Source organism: Salmo trutta, unplaced genomic scaffold (assembly GCF_901001165.1).
Source record: "Salmo trutta unplaced genomic scaffold, fSalTru1.1, whole genome shotgun sequence".
Classification (NCBI taxonomy): domain Eukaryota; kingdom Metazoa; phylum Chordata; class Actinopteri; order Salmoniformes; family Salmonidae; genus Salmo; species Salmo trutta.
In genome coordinates this window covers 648,134-668,939 of record NW_021822297.1, presented here as the reverse complement: position 1 = coordinate 668,939, position 20,806 = coordinate 648,134, and the positions used below count along the sequence as shown (strand labels likewise).

The 20,806-nt window shown below is 46.7% G+C and overlaps 1 protein-coding gene across 1 annotated transcript in view; it reads right to left on the bottom strand.

The window, feature by feature from the left end:
- The window catches only part of LOC115181562 (dedicator of cytokinesis protein 1-like), a 32,421-nt gene extending 11,974 nt beyond the window's left edge, over positions 1–20,447 (bottom strand). The window contains exons 1-3 of the mRNA XM_029743457.1: positions 20,328–20,447; positions 18,183–18,272; positions 10,706–10,810 (exon numbers count right to left, since the gene is read on the bottom strand). Of these exons, the coding sequence (XP_029599317.1) occupies positions 10,706–10,810; positions 18,183–18,272 (195 nt within the window). The 5' untranslated portion in view covers positions 20,328–20,447. The remainder of the gene's footprint in view (positions 1–10,705; positions 10,811–18,182; positions 18,273–20,327) is intronic.
- Between the last annotated feature and the right edge of the window lie 359 nt (positions 20,448–20,806).

The window sequence follows — 20,806 nt, the reverse complement described above, 5'->3', positions numbered from 1 at the left end:
AGAAACTAAAACACCGTTTGAAGGGGAGAGGACAGAATGTACCTGAAAATGTATGAGATGAGGAAACTTTGTTTGTTTATCCCAGTCAGTAAAACTCACAAACTATTCAATGTCCCAAATGGCACCCTATACCCTATGTAGTGCACTACTTTTGACTCGAGCCCTATGGGACCTGTTCAAAATTAGTGCACTCTATAGGGAATAGGGTGCTATTTGGGACGTAGCCCACAGTATGTCTGAGAGAACTCGGGATGATAGAACATGACAGCTTATATTTTAAAGTGTTGGAACACAGTTTGATAAATATTTTTAGACAACTTTTGGAAAGCCTGAACATTTTCGTTGAGCCAAGCCGCTGAGATAAGCAGAACACCGCAGCTTTACAGGAACAGACGGAACACAAGTCAGAGAAAGATGGAGGAATGAAGTACTTAATTTAATACCCCTGCTCTACCGATCGCTAGATCCATTCGATCAGACTGCCTTCATAGAAGTCCTTCCTGTTGATCCATTCAGTCAGACTGCCTTCCTAGAAGTCCTTTCTGTTGATCCATTCAGTCAGACTGCCTTCCTAGAAGTCCTTTCTGCTGATACATTCAGTCAGACTGCCTTCCTAGAAGTCCTTTCTGCTGATACATTCAGTCAGACTGCCTTCCTAGAAGTCCTTCCTATTGATCCATTCAGTCAGACTGCCTTCCTAGAAGTCCTTTCTGCTGATCCATTCAGTCAGACTGACATGCTAGAAGTCCTTTCTGCTGATCCATTCAGTCTGACTGCCATCCTAGAAGTCCTTTCTGCTGATCCATTCAGTCAGACTGACATGCTAGAAGTCCTTTCTGCTGATCCATTCAGTCTTACTGCCATCCTAGAAGTCCTTTCTGCTGATCCATTCAGTCAGACTGCCTTCCTAGAAGTCCTTTCTGTTGATCCATTCATCAGCGATTGGTTCGTCTCTAACCAATCAGAGTATCAAAGCCAATGACGATTTCCCGAAATGCCGCTTTTCCCACGTGTGAATGTGTTCAGTTTTTTAATAAGAGAATATCCCAATGCCTTCCACATTAGACACAAATACATCATCATCAGCTGAATGAAGCAGCAATGTTTACAATGTGTTCTTAAGGAAGGAGAGAAGCAAAGTGCAGTGATATCTTTAATATAATTGACTTTTCCCCCCCCAGAGGCAGGGAGATACTGACATCCAAACAGCAACATGAAGAAACTAAAAACACTGCAAACACAATGCATCTCAATTATCCTCCGATGAATACTTCCCTAACGACTCGTGCAGAGAGGACAGCATTGATATTACATTAAGTGTTCATTATAATATAATACGGATTCTGAATGAAGTCCACACTTCTTCACACTCAAGGGCATTCCAAATTACACCCTTTCCCCTAAGTAGTGCACTACTTTTGAAGGCTCTGGTCCACTATTTATATATATTTTTTTATTTAACCTTTATTTAACTAGGCAAGTCAGTTAAGAACAAATTCTTATTTACAATGACGGCCTACCGGGGAACAGTGGGTTAACTGCCTTGTTCAGGGGGCAGAACGACAGATTTGTACCTTGTCAGCTGAGGGATTCGATCCAGCAACTTTTCGGTTACTAGTCCAACGCTCTAACCACTAGGCTACCTGCTGGTTACTAGTCCAACACTCTAACCACTAGGCTGGCTGCCTCTAACCACTAGGCTGGCTGCCTCTAACCACTACGCTACCTGCCTCTAACCACTAGGCTACCTGCTGGTTACTAGTCCAACACTCTAACCACTAGGCTGGCTGCCTCTAACCACTAGGCTGGCTGCCTCTAACCACTACGCTACCTGCCTCTAACCACTAGGCTACCTGCCTCTAACCACTAGATTAGCTGCCTCTAACCACTAGGCTACCTACCTCTAACCACTAGGCCGGCTGCCTCTAACCACTAGGCCGGCTGCCTCTAACCACTAGGCCGGCTGCCTCTAACCAATAGGCCGGCTGCCTCTAACCACTAGGCCGGCTTCCTCTAACCACTAGGCTACCTGCCTCTAACCACTAGGCTACCTGCCTCTAACCACTAGGCTACCTGCCTCTAACCACTAGGCTACCTACCGCCCTGGAACAGGGTACCATTTGGAATGCAGACATGCTAGTCCAATAGGACAGTGAGAGGGTTAAGGATCCGCCCCTTTTTTCAATTTTTGCCTAAAATAACATACCCAAATCTAACTGCCTGTAACTCAGGCCCTGAAGCAAGGATATGCATATTCTTGGTACCATTTGAAAGGAAAGGAAAATGTAGGAGAAAATAACACTGGTAAAAGACAAAACAAAGAAAAAAACAACCGGTTCTTTTGTATTTTTTCGCACCATCATCTTTGAAATGCAAGAGAAAGGCCATCATGTATTATTCCAGCCCAGCTGCAATTTACATTTTGGCCACTAGATGGCGGCAGTGTATGTGCAAAGTTTTAGACTGATACAATGAACCATTGCATTTCTGTTCAAAATGTTGTATCAAGACTGTCCAAATGTACCGAATTTGTTTATTAATAACTTTCATTCACAACTGTGCACTCTCCTCAAACAATAGCGTGGTATTCTTTCACTGTAATAGCTACTGTAAATTGGACAGTACAGTTAGACTAACAAGAATGCAAGCTTTCTGCCCATATCAGACATGTCTATGTCCTGGGAAATGTTCTTGTTACTTACAACCTCATGCTAATCGCAATAGCCTACGTTAGCTCAACCATACCGTGGAAGGGACACCAACCCTGAAGAAGTAATTCTACCATTCCTAGTCCAATAGGACAGCGAGAGAGGGATAAAGGCTATCATTCCTAGTCCAATAGGACAGCGAGAGAGGGATAAAGGCTATCCTTCCTAGTCCAATAGGACAGTGAGAGAGATAAAGGCAATCATCCCTAGTCCAATAGGACAGTGAGAGGGGTAAAGGCTATCATCCCTAGTCCAATAGGACAGCGAGAGAGGGAAAAAGGCTATCATCCCTAGTCCAATAGGACAGTGAGAGGGATAAAGGCTATCATCCCTAGTCCAATAGGACAGTGAGAGAGATAAAGGCTATCATCCCTAGTCCAATAGGACAGCGAGAGGGATAAAGGCTATCATCCCTAGTCCAATAGGACAGTGAGAGAGATAAAGGCTATCATCCCTAGTCCAATAGGACAGTGAGAGGGATAAAGGCTATCATCCCTAGTCCAATAGGACAGCGAGAGAGATAAAGGCTATCATCCCTAGTCCAATAGGACAGTGAGAGGGATAAAGGCTATCATCCCTAGTCCAATAGGACAGCGAGAGAGATAAAGGCTATCATCCCTAGTCCAATAGGACAGTGAGAGAGGGATAAAGGCTATCATCCCTAGTCCAATAGGACAGTGAGAGGGAAAAAGGCTATCGCTCCTAGTCCAATAGGACAGTGAGAGGGGTAAAGGCTATCATCCCTAGTCCAATAGGACAGTGAGAGAGGGATAAAGGCTATCATCCCTAGTCCAATAGGACAGTGAGAGAGATACAGGCTATCATCCCTAGTCCAATAGGACAGTGAGAGAGATAAAGGTTAGCATCCCTAGTCCAATAGGACAGTGAGAGAGATAAAGGCTATCATCCCTCGTCCAATAGGACAGTGAGAGGGGTAAAGGCTATCTGGTGGAGAACATCAGTGATTTTCTGTAGATCAGTAGATGCCAGGGCACAAACACTGTAACCCACTTCAGCTGGCAATAATAATCTAGTTTAGTTAATGTTGTTGAGCAGCTATTAAGGTAAAAACACTCTCTCCAGCGCTTACATGATTAATGCTCCGTGGTAAATTGCCATTTCTGGGGGGAAAATAACATTGTCCCCTTTAAAAACTGCACAGCATATTACCGTGTCCCAAATCACAACCTGTTTCCCTACATAGCGCACTACTAATGAATAAGCCCATTGGGTTCTGGTCAAAATAAGTGCACTATATAGTGAATAGGTTTCCATTTGGGACACAAGGTTTGTTCCAGTATCTGATCTGTAATGATAACTTCTGGGCTGATAGTAATAAGCTGCAGTTTTCATCTCACTGCATTAGATATGAGAAGCCGTTTATTTCTTAACACTCCCCCTTTCTCTAGCAGAAGTGAAGCATCCTTAGCTCCAATAAGGTAGTCTACAGTAGACCGGATGTAGAGAAGTCTATGAGGTAGTCTATAGTAGACAGAGTGTAGAGAAGTCTATCAGGTAGTCTATAGTACACAGGATGTAGAGAAGTCTATGAGGTAGTCTACAGTAGACCGGATGTAGAGAAGTCTATGAGGTAGTCTATAGTAGACAGAGTGTAGAGAAGTCTATGTGGTAGTCTACAGTAGACAGAGTGTAGAGAAGTCTATGAGGTAGTCTATAGTAGACAGAGTGTAGAGAAGTCTATGAGGTAGTCTATAGTAGACCCAGACACACACCACTCTCTCTGTCCTCCTAACAGACAACCTACCCCCCAGATACACACCACTCTCTCTGTCCTAACAGACAACCTACCCACCAGATACACACCACTCTCTCTGTCCTAACAGACAACCTACCCCCCCAGATACACACCACTCTCTCTGTCCTAACAGACAACCTACCCCCCAGATACACACCACTCTCTCTGTCCTAACAGACAACCTACCCCCCCAGATACACACCACTCTCTCTGTCCTCCTAACAGACAACCTACCCCCCCAGATACACACCACTCTCTCTGTCCTAACAGACAACCTACCCCCCCAGATACACACAACTCTCTCTGTCCTAACAGACAACCTACCCCCCAGATACACACCACTCTCTCTGTCCTAACAGACAACCTACCCCCCAGATACACACCACTCTCTCTGTCCTAACAGACAACCTACCCCCCAGATACACACCACTCTCTCTGTCCTCCTAACAGACAACCTACCCCCCAGATACACACCACTCTCTCTGTCCTAACAGACAACCTACCCCCCCAGATACACACCACTCTCTCTGTCCTCCTAACAGACAACCTACCCCCCAGATACACACCACTCTCTCTGTCCTAACAGACAACCTACCCACCCAGATACACACCACTCTCTCTGTCCTCCTAACAGACAACCTACCCCCCCAGATACACACCACTCTCTCTCTCCTAACAGACAACCTACCCCCCAGATACACACCACTCTCTCTGTCCTAACAGACAACCTACCCCCCCAGATACACACCACTCTCTCTGTCCTCCTAACAGACAACCTACCCCCCAGATACACACCACTCTCTCTGTCCTAACAGACAACCTACCCCCCAGATACACACCACTCTCTCTGCCCTAACAGACAACCTACCCCCCCAGATACACACCACTCTCTCTGTCCTAACAGACAACCTACCCCCCAGATACACACCACTCTCTCTGTCCTAACAGACAACCTACCCCCCCAGATACACACCACTCTCTCTGTCCTCCTAACAGACAACCTACCCCCCCAGGTACACACCACTCTCTCTCTCCTAACAGACAACCTACCCCCCAGATACACACCACTCTCTCTGTCCTAACAGACAACCTACCCCCCCAGATACACACCACTCTCTCTGTCCTCCTAACAGACAACCTACCCCCCCAGATACACACCACTCTCTCTGTCCTAACAGACAACCTACCCCCCAGATACACACCACTCTCTCTGCCCTAACAGACAACCTACCCCCCCAGATACACACCACTCTCTCTGTCCTCCTAACAGACAACCTACCCCCCCAGATACACACCACTCTCTCTGTCCTAACAGACAACCTACCCCCCAGATACACACCACTCTCTCTGCCCTAACAGACAACCTACCCCCCAGATACACACCACTCTCTCTGTCCTAACAGACAACCTACCCCCCAGATACACACCACTCTCTCTGTCCTAACAGACAACCTACCCCCCCAGATACACACCACTCTCTATGTCCTCCTAACAGACAACCTACCCCCCAGATACACACCACTCTCTCTGTCCTAACAGACAACCTACCCCCCCAGATACACACCACTCTCTCTGTCCTCCTAACAGACAACCTACCCCCCAGATACACACCACTCTCTCTGTCCTAACAGACAACCTACCCCCCCAGATACACACCACTCTCTCTGTCCTCCTAACAGACAACCTACCCCCCCAGATACACACCACTCTCTCTGTCCTCCTAACAGACAACCTACCCCCCCAGATACACACCACTCTCTCTGTCCTAACAGACAACCTACCCCCCCAGATACACACCACTCTCTCTGTCCTAACAGACAACCTACCCCCCCCAGATACACACCACTCTCTCTGTCCTAACAGACAACCTACCCCCCCAGATACACACCACTCTCTCTGTCCTCCTAACAGACAACCTACCCCCCAGATACACACCACTCTCTCTGTCCTAACAGACAACCTACCCCCCCAGATACACACCACTCTCTCTGTCCTCCTAACAGACAACCTACCCCCCCAGATACACACCACTCTCTCTGTCCTCCTAACAGACAACCTACCCCCCAGATACACACCACTCTCTCTGTCCTAACAGACAACCTACCCCCCCAGATACACACCACTCTCTCTGTCCTAACAGACAACCTACCCCCCCCAGATACACACCACTCTCTCTGTCCTAACAGACAACCTACCCCCCCAGATACACACCACTCTCTCTGTCCTCCTAACAGACAACCTACCCCCCAGATACACACCACTCTCTCTGTCCTCCTAACAGACAACCTACCCCCCAGATACACACCACTCTCTCTGTCCTCCTAACAGACAACCTACCCCCCCAGATACACACCACTCTCTCTGTCCTAACAGACAACCTACCCCCCAGATACACACCACTCTCTCTGTCCTAACAGACAACCTACCCCCCCAGATACACACCACTCTCTCTGTCCTCCTAACAGACAACCTACCCCCCAGATACACACCACTCTCTCTGTCCTAACAGACAACCTACCCCCCAGATACACACCACTCTCTGTCCTCCTAACAGACAACCTACCCCCCAGATACACACCACTCTCTCTGTCCTAACAGACAACCTACCCCCCCAGATACACACCACTCTCTCTGTCCTAACAGACAACCTACCCCCCAGATACACACCACTCTCTCTGCCCTAACAGACAACCTACCCCCCCAGATACACACCACTCTCTCTGTCCTCCTAACAGACAACCTACCCCCAGATACACACCACTCTCTCTGTCCTAACAGACAACCTACCCCCCAGATACACACCACTCTCTCTGTCCTAACAGACAACCTACCTCCCAGATACACACCACTCTCTCTGCCCTAACAGACAACCTACCCCAGATACACACCACTCTCTCTGTCCTCCTAACAGACAACCTACCCCCCCAGATACACACCACTCTCTCTGTCCTAACAGACAACCTACCCCCCCAGATACACACCACTCTCTCTGTCCTCCTAACAGACAACCTACCCCCCCAGATACACACCACTCTCTCTGTCCTAACAGACAACCTACCCACCAGATACACACCACTCTCTCTGTCCTAATAGACAACCTACCCCCCAGATACACACCACTCTCTCTGTCCTAACAGACAACCTACCCCCCCAGATACACACCACTCTCTGTCCTCCTAACAGACAACCTACCCCCCCAGATACACACCACTCTCTCTGTCCTAACAGACAACCTACCCCCCCAGATACACACCACTCTCTCTGTCCTAACAGACAACCTACCCCCCCAGATACACACAACTCTCTCTGTCCTCCTAACAGACAACCTACCCCCCAGATACACACCACTCTCTCTGTCCTAACAGACAACCTACCCCCCCAGATACACACCACTCTCTCTGTCCTAACAGACAACCTACCCCCCCAGATACACACCACTCTCTCTGTCCTCCTAACAGACAACCTACCCCCCCCCCAGATACACACCACTCTCTCTGTCCTAACAGACAACCTACCCCCCAGATACACACCACTCTCTCTGTCCTAACAGACAACCTACCCCCCCAGATACACACCACTCTCTCTGTCCTAACAGACAACCTACCCCCCCAGACACACACCACTCTCTCTGTCCTCCAGACAGCTGATAATAGAATCAAAGAGAGGACTGTGTATAGATGTACCCAGTCTATAAAGGCCTTTTAGACAGCCAGACAGACAAAGGCAGCACTAGGCTGTTCTATCTGTAATGGATGCCGTGCCCTGCTAGAGGAGAAGGGGTTAGAGGGAAGCCTTGTGAAAACTGTCTTCAACAGCCCAAATGGAATGATCAGACGTTGCCTCTCCCTTAAAGGAGCTTCTTTAACAGACGTTCTGGAAAAGGGGACGAAGTCGTGACAAAACAGCAAAGTCTCCCGCGGGCAGAGCTCTAATAGGATGAAATCAATTCCAGCCTTGGGGAAAAGGGAGCGAATCAGGAACATGTTGAACTGGAGACAGTCTGCCACAATGACACAACTTTCCTCCATTAACACCATGGACAAACCACCAGCCGCCAGTGACCCAGACGCTGATCAATAGCCCCAATTCCATCCACCTTACAGTTACATGGACATTGATATGGTAACTTGACCAGATACGGATGTGAGAAGAAAATACACTTTCATTGACTAAAGGTTAAGGTCAGACAGGAACATGATGTGAGAGACTGACCCTCTGACAGGACAAGTAGCTAGTAACAGGAACTAATGGGGATCCATAATAAACCCCAGGAAGAGTAGCTGCTGCCTTGGCAGGAACTAATAGGGATCCATAATAAACCCCAGGAAGAGTAGCTGCTGCCTTGGCAGGAACTAATAGGGGATCCATAATAAACCCCAGGAAGAGTAGCTGCTGCCTTGGCAGGAACTAATGGGGATCCATAATAAACCCCAGGAAGAGTAGCTGCTGCCTTGGCAGGAACTAATGGGGATCCATAATAAACCCCAGGAAGAGTAGCTGCTGCCTTGGCAGGAACTAATGGGGATCCATAATAAACCCCAGGAAGAGTAGCTGCTGCCTTGGCAGGGACGAATGGGGATCCATAATAAACCCCAGGAAGAGTAGCTGCTGCCTTGGCAGGAACTAATGGGCATCCATAATAAACCCCAGGAAGAGTAGCTGCTGCCTTGGCAGGAACTAATGGGGATCCATAATAAACCCCAGGAAGAGTAGCTGCTGCCTTGGTAGGAACTAATGGGGATCCATAATAACCCCAGGAAGATTAGCTGCTGCCTTGGCAGGAACTAATGGGGATCCATAATAAACCCCAGGAAGTAGCTGCTGCCTTGGCAGGAACTAATGGGGATCCATAATAAACCCCAGGAAGAGTAGCTGCTGCCTTGACAGGAACTAATGGGGATCCATTAAACCCCAGGAAGAGTAGCTGCTGCCTTGGCAGGAACTAATGGGGATCCATAATAAACCCCAGGAAGAGTAGCTGCTGCCTTGGCAGGAACTAATGGGGATCCATAATAAACCCCAGGAAGAGTAGCTGCTGCCTTGGCAGGAACTAAATGGGGATCCATAATAAACCCCTGAGAGAGAGAGAGAGAGAGAGAGAGAGAGAGAGAGAGAGAGAGAGAGAGAGAAAGAGAAAGGGAGGGAGAGAGAGAGAGGGGAGAATAGATAGGGAGAGTGAGAGAGATGTCACCCTCTGAGGGGAAGGTTTGATGGGAATACCCTCGTCTATTAACAGAAAGAAGCGAGGGTAAGAGCCTCCAGCTCACTGTTATGTAGCGTGATTACACACTTCTATTTAACAGAACATTCTCACAGTTCAAATATAATATCCTCTCTCTCCACGTCGTTCTCTCTAAGCTGAGCTCTTTCTCTCTCTCTCTTTCTCAGAGTGCAGCCTTTACAGCCTATTGGAAGTCTCCACCCCTACACACCCTCCTCACCTCCTCTCCTCTCTTCTCCTCACACTCTCCTCACTCCCTCTCTCTCTCTCTCTCTCTCTTCTCACATTCTCTCCTCACACTCTCCTCTCCTCTCCTCTCCACCAGTCCAACACTCAAACATCTTCTTGAAATTCAGGGAGAAAAACCCCAAAGATAACACCACACCACAGAGTGAGAGGTTTGAATATGAGGCAGGGGACTCTACTGGCTGTGGTAATGTATTGTACTGTTTACTCTCTCACTGAGACACGGCTGAGACAGGGGACTCTACCGGCTGTGGTAATGTATTGGACTGTTTACTCTCTCACTGAGACACGGCTGAGACAGGGGACTCTACTGGCTGTGGTAATGTATTTGACTGTTTACTCTCTCACTGAGACACGGCTGAGACAGGGGACTCTACCGGCTGTGGTAATGTATTGGACTGTTTACTCTCTCACTGAGACACGGCTGAGACAGGGGACTCTACTGGCTGTGGTAATGTATTGGACTGTTTACTCTCTCACTGAGACACGGCTGAGGCAGGGGACTCTACTGGCTGTGGTAATGTATTAGACTGTTTACTCTCTCACTGAGACACGGCTGAGACAGGGGACTCTACTGGCTGTGGTAATGTATTGGACTGTTTACTCTCTCACTGAGACACGGCAGAGACAGGGGACTCTACTGGCTGTGGTAATGTATTGGACTGTTTACTCTCTCCACTCTCAACAGATGGCTGCAGAACTATGGACCGTGTGTGTGTGTGTGTGTGTGCGTGGTGTGCCTGCGTGTGTGTGTAGGACCCACGTACTACTTACCCTGAGGAAGGAAGGGAAGCCCACTCCATAGTATCCCACAGCGAAGTAGTCTGGCTTGGGTCTGATCACCTTCACAATGTTCTCATAGAACTGAGCCTGCTTCCTCTGTAACAGGAAGTAACCTTCAGGAGGACTCAATGTACTGGATCACCAATACCATGTACACACATTAATACACACACACACACACACACACACACACACACACACACACACACACACACACACACACACACACACACACACACACACACAGGTGTTGTCCATAGGAAAAAACATAGAGTTTCTATAGCAGTAGAATATACCACGTCTCCTACAACACGATGACAGTTTCTATAGCAGTAGAATATACCACGTCTCCTACAACACGATGACAGTTTCTATACCACGTCTCCTACAACACGATGACAGTTTCTATAGCAGTAGAATATACCACGTCTCCTACAACACGATGACAGTTTCTATACCAGTAGAATATACCACGTCTCCTACAACACGATGACAGTTTCTATACCACGTCTCCTACAACACGATGACAGTTTCTATAGCAGTAGAATATACCACGTCTCCTACAACACGATGACAGTTTCTATACCACGTCTCCTACAACACGATGACAGTTTCTATACCACGTCTCCTACAACACGAAGACAGTTTCTATACCACGTCTCCCACAACACGATGACAGTTTCTATACCACGTCTCCTACAACACGATGACAGTTTCTATACCACGTCTCCTACAATATGATGACAGTTTCTATACCACGTCTCCTACAACATGATGACAGTTTCTATACCACGTCTCCTACAACACGATGACAGTTTCTATAGCAGTAAAATGTACCACGTCTCTTACAACACGATGACAGTTTCTATACCACGTCTCCTACAATATGATGACAGTTTCTATACCACGTCTCCTACAACACGATGACAGTTTCTATACCACGTCTCCTACAACATGATGACAGTTTCTATAGCAGTAGAATATACCACGTCTCCTACAAAATGATGACAGTTTCTATAGCAGTAGAATATACCACGTCTCCTACAACACGATGACAGTTTCTATACCACGTCTCCTACAACACGATGACAGTTTCTATACCACGTCTCCTACAACATGATGACAGTTTCTATACCAGTAGAATATACCACGTCTCCTACAACACGATGACAGTTTCTATACCACGTCTCCTACAACACGATGACAGTTTCTATAGCAGTAGAATGTACCACGTCTCCTACAAAACGATGACAGTTTCTATACCAGTAGAATATACCACGTCTCCTACAACATGATGACGGTTTCTATACCACGTCTCCTACAACACGATGACAGTTTCTATAGCAGTAGAATATACCACGTCTCCTACAACACGATGACAGTTTCTATACCACGTCTCCTACAACACGATGACAGTTTCTATAGCAGTAGAATATACCACGTCTCCTACAACACGATGACAGTTTCAATACCACGTCTCCTACAACACGATGACAGTTTCTATAGCAGTAGAATATACCACGTCTCCTACAACACGATGACAGTTTCAATACCACGTCTCCTACAACACAATGACAGTTTCTATAGCAGTAGAATATACCACGTCTCCTACAACACGATGACAGTTTCTATAGCAGTAGAATATACCACGTCTCCTACAACACAATGACAGTTTCTATACCACGTCTCCTACAACACGATGACAGTTTCTATAGCAGTAGAATATACCACGTCTCCTACAACACGATGACAGTTTCTATACCACGTCTCCTACAACACGATGACAGTTTCTATAGCAGTAGAATATATCACGTCTCCTACAACACGATGACAGTTTCTATACCACGTCTCCTACAACACGATGACAGGTTCTATACCAGTAGAATGTACCACGTCTCCTACAACACGATGACAGTTTCTATAGCAGTAGAATATACCACGTCTCCTACAACACGATGACAGTTTCTATAGCAGTAGAATATACCACGTCTCCTACAACACGATGACAGTTTCTATAGCAGTAGAATATACCACGTCTCCTACAACACGATGACAGTTTCTATACCAGTAGAATATACCACGTCTCCTACAACACGATGACAGTTTCTATACCACGTCTCCTACAACACGATGACAGTTTCTATAGCAGTAGAATATACCACGTCTCCTACAACACGATGACAGTTTCTATACCACGTCTCATACAACACGATGACAGTTTCTATACCACGTCTCCTACAACACGATGACAGTTTCTATACCACGTCTCCCACAACACGATGACAGTTTCTATACCACGTCTCCTACAACACGATGAGTTTCTATACCACGTCTCCCACAACACGATGACAGTTTCTATACCACGTCTCCTACAATATGATGACAGTTTCTATACCACGTCTCCTACAACATGATGACAGTTTCTATACCACGTCTTCTACAACACGATGACAGTTTCTATAGCAGTAAAATGTACCACGTCTCCTACAACACGATGACAGTTTCTATACCAGTAGAATATACCACGTCTCCTACAACACGATGACAGTTTCTATACCACGTCTCCTACAACATGATGACAGTTTCTATAGCAGTAGAATATACCACGTCTCCTACAACATGATGACAGTTTCTATAGCAGTAGAATATACCACGTCTCCTACAAAATGATGACAGTTTCTATAGCAGTAGAATATACCACGTCTCCTACAACACGATGACAGTTTCTATACCACGTCTCCTACAACACGATGACAGTTTCTATACCACGTCTCCTACAACATGACAGTTTCTATACCAGTAGAATATACCACGTCTCCTACACCACGATGACAGTTTCTATACCACGTCTCCTACAACACGATGACAGTTTCTATAGCAGTAGAATATACCACGTCTCCTACAACACGATGACAGTTTCTATACCAGTAGAATATACCACGTCTCCTACAACACGATGACAGTTTCTATACCACGTCTCCTACAACACGATGACAGTTTCTATAGCAGTAGAATATACCACGTCTCCTACAACACGATGACAGTTTCTATAGCAGTAGAATATACCATGTCTCCTACAACATGATGACAGTTTCTATACTACGTCTCCTACAACACGATGACAGTTTCTATAGCAGTAGAATATACCACGTCTCCTACAACACGATGACAGTTTCTATACCACGTCTCCTACAACACGAAGACAGTTTCTATACCACGTCTCCCACAACACGATGACAGTTTCTATACCACGTCTCCTACAACACGATGACAGTTTCTATACCACGTCTCCCACAACACGATGACAGTTTCTATACCACGTCTCCTACAATATGATGACAGTTTCTATACCACGTCTCCTACAACATGATGACAGTTTCTATACCACGTCTCCTACAACACGATGACAGTTTCTATAGCAGTAAAATGTACCACGTCTCTTACAACACGATGACAGTTTCTATACCACGTCTCCTACAATATGATGACAGTTTCTATACCACGTCTCCTACAACACGATGACAGTTTCTATACCACGTCTCCTACAACATGATGACAGTTTCTATAGCAGTAGAATATACCACGTCTCCTACAAAATGATGACAGTTTCTATAGCAGTAGAATATACCACGTCTCCTACAACACGATGACAGTTTCTATACCAGTTTCTATACCACGTCTCCTACAACACGATGACAGTTTCTATACCAGTTTCTATACCACGTCTCCTACAACATGATGACAGTTTCTATACCAGTAGAATATACCACGTCTCCTACAACACGATGACAGTTTCTATACCACGTCTCCTACAACACGATGACAGTTTCTATAGCAGTAGAATTTACCACGTCTCCTACAACACGATGACAGTTTCTATAGCAGTAGAATATACCACGTCTCCTACAACACGATGACAGTTTCTATAGCAGTAGAATATACCACGTCTCCTACAACACGATGACAGTTTCAATACCACGTCTCCTACAACACGATGACAGTTTCTATAGCAGTAGAATATACCACGTCTCCTACAACACGATGACAGTTACAATACCAAGTCTCCTACAACACAATGACAGTTTCTATAGCAGTAGAATATACCACGTCTCCTACAACACGATGACAGTTTCTATAGCAGTAGAATGTACCACGTCTCCTACAACACGATGACAGTTTCTATACCACGTCTCCTACAACACGATGACAGTTTCTATAGCAGTAGAATATACCACGTCTCCTACAACACGATGACAGTTTCTATAGCAGTAGAATGTACCACGTCTCCTACAACACGATGACAGTTTCTATACCACGTCTCCTACAACACGATGACAGTTTCTATAGCATAGAATATACCACGTCTCCTACACACGATGACAGTTTCTATAGCAGTAGAATATACCACGTCTCTACAACACGATGACAGTTTCTAATAGCAGTAGAATATACCACGTCTCCTACAACACAATGACAGTTTCTATACCACGTCTCCTACAACACGATGACAGTTTCTATAGCAGTAGAATATACCACGTCTCCTACAACACGATGACAGTTTCTATACCACGTCTCCTACAACACGATGACAGTTTCTATAGCAGTAGAATATACCACGTCTCCTACAACACGATGACAGTTTCTATACCACGTCTCCTACAACACGATGACAGTTTCTATACCAGTAGAATGTACCACGTCTCCTACAACACGATGACAGTTTCTATACCACGTCTCCCACAACACGATGACAGTTTCTATACCACGTCTCCTACAACATGATGACAGTTTCTATACCACGTCTCCTACAACACGATGACAGTTTCTATAGCAGTAGAATATACCACGTCTCCTACAACACAATGACAGTTTCTATACTACGTCTCCTACAACAAGATGACAGTTTCAATAACAGTAGAATATACCACGTCTCCTACAACACGATGACAGTTTCTATAGCAGTAGAATATACCACGTCTCCTACAACACAATGACAGTTTCTATAGCAGAAGAATATACCACGTCTCCTACAACATGATGACAGTTTCTATACCACGTCTCCTACAACACGATGACAGTTTCTATAGCAGTAGAACATACCACGTCTCCTACAACACGATGACAGTTTCTATACCACGTCTCCTACAACACGATGACAGTTTCTATAGCAGTAGAATATACCACGTCTCCTACAACACGATGACAGTTTCAATACCACGTCTCCTACAACACGATGACAGTTTCTATACCACGTCTCCTACAACACGATGACAGTTTCTATACCACGTCTCCTACAATATGATGACAGTTTCTATACCACGTCTCCTACAACATGATGACAGTTTCTATACCACGTCTCCTACAACACGATGACAGTTTCTATAGCAGTAAAATGTACCACGTCTCTTACAACACGATGACAGTTTCTATACCACGTCTCCTACAATATGATGACAGTTTCTATACCACGTCTCCTACAACACGATGACAGTTTCTATACCACGTCTCCTACAACATGATGACAGTTTCTATAGCAGTAGAATATACCACGTCTCCTACAACACGATGACAGTTTCTATAGCAGTAGAATATACCACGTCTCCTACAACACGATGACAGTTTCTATACCACGTCTCCTACAACACGATGACAGTTTCTATACCACGTCTCCTACAACATGATGACAGTTTCTATACCAGTAGAATATACCACGTCTCCTACAACACGATGACAGTTTCTATACCACGTCTCCTACAACACGATGACAGTTTCTATAGCAGTAGAATGTACCACGTCTCCTACAACACGATGACAGTTTCTATAGCAGTAGAATATACCACGTCTCCTACACAATGATGACGGTTTCTATACCACGTCTCCTACAACACGATGACAGTTTCTATAGCAGTAGAATATACCACGTCTCCTACAACACGATGACAGTTTTCTATACCACGTCTCCTACACACGATGACAGTTTCTATAGCAGTAGAATATACCCACGTCTCCTACAACACGATGACAGTTTCTATAAGCAGTAGAATATACCAGCTCTCCTACAACACGATGACAGTTTCAATATCCCAACGTCCTTCGCTGACAACACGATGACAGTTTCTATAGCAGTTAGAATATACCACGTCTCCTAACAACACGATGAACAGTTAGCAATACCACGTCGCCTACAACACAATGAACAGTTTGATATAGCAAGTAGAATATACCACGTCGCCTACAACACGATGACATTTTCTATAGCAGTATAATGTACACGTTCTTTCCTACAACCACGATGACAGTTGTCTATACCACGTCGTCGCAACAACACGATGACAGTTTCTAGAGCAGTAGAATATACCACGTCTCCTAGCAACACCGATGACAGTTTCTATAGCAGTAGAATGTACCACGTCTCCTACGAACACGATGACAGGTTCTATACAACTCCTACAACCGATGACTACGTACTATAGCACGATAGAATATACCACGTCTCCTACAACACGATACAGTTTCTATAGCAGTATAATATCCACTCTCCTACAACACGATGACATTTCTATAGCAGTAAAATATCCACGTCTCCTACAACACGATGACAGTTTCTATACCACGTCTCCTACACACGATACAGTTTCTATAGCAGTAGAATATCCACGTCTCCTACAACACGATGACAGTTTCTATACCACGTCTCCTACAACACGATGACAGTTTCTATACCAGTAGAATGTACCACGTCTCCTACAACACGATGACAGTTTCTATAGCAGTAGAATATACCACGTCTCCTACAACACGATGACAGTTTCTATACCACGTCTCCCACAACACGATGACAGTATCTATACCACGTCTCCTACAACACGATGACAGTTTTATCGATAGCAGTAAATTACCACGTCTCCTACAACACATGACAGTTTCTATAACCGACGTCTCCTACAACACATGACAGTTTCTATAGCAGTGGAATATACCACGTCTCCTACAACACACATGACAGTTTCTATACCACGTCTCCTACAACACGATGACAGTTTTCTATGCAGTAGAATATACCACGTCTCCTACAACACATGACAGTTTTCTATAGCAGTAGAATATACCACGTCTCCTACAACACGATGACAGTTTCTATAGCAGTAGAAATATACCACGTCTCCTACAACACGATGACAGTTTCTATACCAGTAGAATATACCACGTCTGCTACAACACGATGACAGTTTCTATACCACGTCTCCTACAACACGATGGCAGTTTCTATAGCAGTAGAATATACCACGTCTCCTACAACACGATGACAGTTTCTATACCACGTCTCATACAACACGATGACAGTTTTCTATACCACGTCTCCTACAACACGATGACAGTTTCTATACCACGTCTCCTACAACACGATGACAGTTTCTATACCACGTCTCCTACAACACGATGACAGTAGGGATTAGAGTGAACTTACCAAGGAGGCACTGAGCTGCTCAAAGTCAAACATCTCATTCTCATACTGGTCTGCCAGCTCCTTTCCGAGTACGATGGCTTCCTCCCACATCTACACACACACACACACACACACACACACACACACACACACACACACACACACACACACACACACACACACACACACACACACACACACACACACACACACACACAGGATATGAGAGAACAGTAATATATATCAGTCATTGTATTTAGCTGTAGACAGTCCTGCCTACTCCTCCCTCCTCTCCCATCTTCCCTCCCTCTCTCTCTCCCCCATCTCCTCCCCTCCTCCCTCCTCTCCCATCTTCCCTCCCTTTCTCTCTCTCCCCCATCTCCTCCGCTCCTCCCTCCTCCCTCCCCACCTTCAGAAGCATAGAGGAGGTCTTCATGACTAAACCCCCTGCGGTCCCTTGATCTGCTGAAGATGGGACAGACGGACATATTTCTCCAGATTGAGTCATCTGTGAATGTTCTGCTCCTCCTGTTTTTTAAGGAATGGCATCATGCAGGCACATGATCTACCCTGTCTGTCTGTCTGTCTGTCTGTCTGTCTGTCTGTCTGTCTGTCTGTCTGTCTGTCTGTCGCTTATGGTGATACAGAGGTGGCAGGGGAGGAGGGGATGGAGAGAGGAGGATGTAATGGAGGGAGAGAAGATGGAGGGAGGGAGAGAGGAGGATGGAGGAGGGAGAGGAGGATGGAGGGAGGGAGAGAGGAGGATGGAGGAGGGAGAGGAGGATGGAGGGAGGGAGGAGAGAGGAGGATGGAGAGAGGGAGGAGAGAGGAGGATGAGGGAGGGAGAGAGGAGGATGGGAGGGAGAGAGGAGGATGGAGGGAGGGAGAGAGGAGGATGGAGGGGGAGGAGGGAGAGAGAGGAGGATGGGAGGGAGAGAGAAGGATGGAGGGAGAGAAGGGAGAGAGAGGAGGATGGGAGGGAGAGGAGGGAGGGAGAGAGGAAGATAGAGGGAGAGGAGGGAGAGAGAGGAGGATGGGAGGGAGAGGAGGGAGGGAGAGAGGAGGATGGAGGGAGGGAGGAGAGAAGAGGATGAGGGAGGGAGGGAGGGAGAGAGGAGGATGGGAGGGAGAGAGGAGGATGGAGGGAGGGAGAGAGGAGGGAGAGAGAGGAGAATGGGAGGGAGAGGAGGGAGGGAGAGAGGAGGATGGAAGGAGGGAGAGGAGGGAGGGAGAGAGGAGGATGGAGGGAGAGAGAGAGGAGGATGGTAGGGAGAGAGGAGGATGGAGGGAGAGGAGGGAGGGAGAGAGGAGGATGGAGGGGGAGGAGGGAGAGAGAGGAGGATGGGAGGGAGAGAGGAAGGATGGAGGGGAGAGAAGGGAGAGAGAGGAGGATGGGAGGGAGAGGAGGGAGGGAGAGAGGAGGATGGAAGGAGGGAGAGAGAGGAGGATGGAGGGAGAGAGAGAGGAGGATGGGAGGGAGAGAGGAGGATGGAGGGAGAGGTGGGAGGGGAGGAGGGGATGGAGGGAGAGGAGGGAGGGAGGGAGAGAGGAGGGATGGAGGGGGAGGAGGGAGAGAGAGGAGGATGGGAGGGAGAGAGAAGGATGGAGGGAGAGAAGGGAGAGAGAGGAGGATGGGAGGGAGAGGAGGGAGGGAGAGAGGAAGATAGAGGGAGAGGAGGGAGAGAGAGGAGGATGGGAGGGAGAGGAGGGAGAGAGAGGAGGATGGGAGGGAGAGGAGGGAGGGAGAGAGGAGGATGGAGGGAGAGGAGGGAGGGAAAGGAGGATGGATTGTAAAGAGGCAGGGAGGAGGGAGAGATAGAGAGAGAAGAACGGAGGCTGGTTGGCGGGGCAAGGAGGAGAGAGAGCGAGAGAAAGAGCGAAAAGGTCGTCCTCTGAGTGGGAGGGAATTCAGCAGCAATAGAGGGAGGCTTCCAGAGGAGAGACGGGATGTTTTAGCCGTCTCCATGTTCCCTCCCTGGACCGGCCGTTGAACAGGTCACAAAACAGGTCATCTGGAACATGCTGAATGAAAAGGTGCAGCTCACTAACTCTGTCTGCCTCTTTAGTCTCACCAGATCTACACCCCCTCTCTCCCTCTCACCACCCCCTCTCTCTCTCTCTCCACTCCTCCTCTCTCACCACCCCCCCCACCCCCCCTCTAGGTACCTTGCCCTTGTGGAAGAAGTTGATGATCTCCTGGTAGAGCTGGTCCTTGAGTTGTCCTTGAGTAGAGGCCTGGTAACCGTCTCTCTGGGTCAGGTGGGCTGCACACGGCTCCTCAGACCACTGCAGGGACACAGATCATGTTACCTCTATAGAACAGACCCTGTAGATACAGATCATGTTACCTCTATAGAACAGACCCCTGTAGATACAGATCATGTTACATCTATACTACTATAGAACAGACCCTGTAGATACAGATCATGTTACCTCTATAGAACAGACCCTGTAGATACAGATTATGTTACCCCTATACTACTATAGAACAGACCCTGTAGATACAGATCATGTTACCTCTATACTACTATAGAACAGACCCCTGTAGATACAGATCATGTTACCCCTATACTACTATAGAACAGACCCTGTAGATACAGATCATGTTACCTCTATAGAACAGACCCTGTAGATACAGATCATGT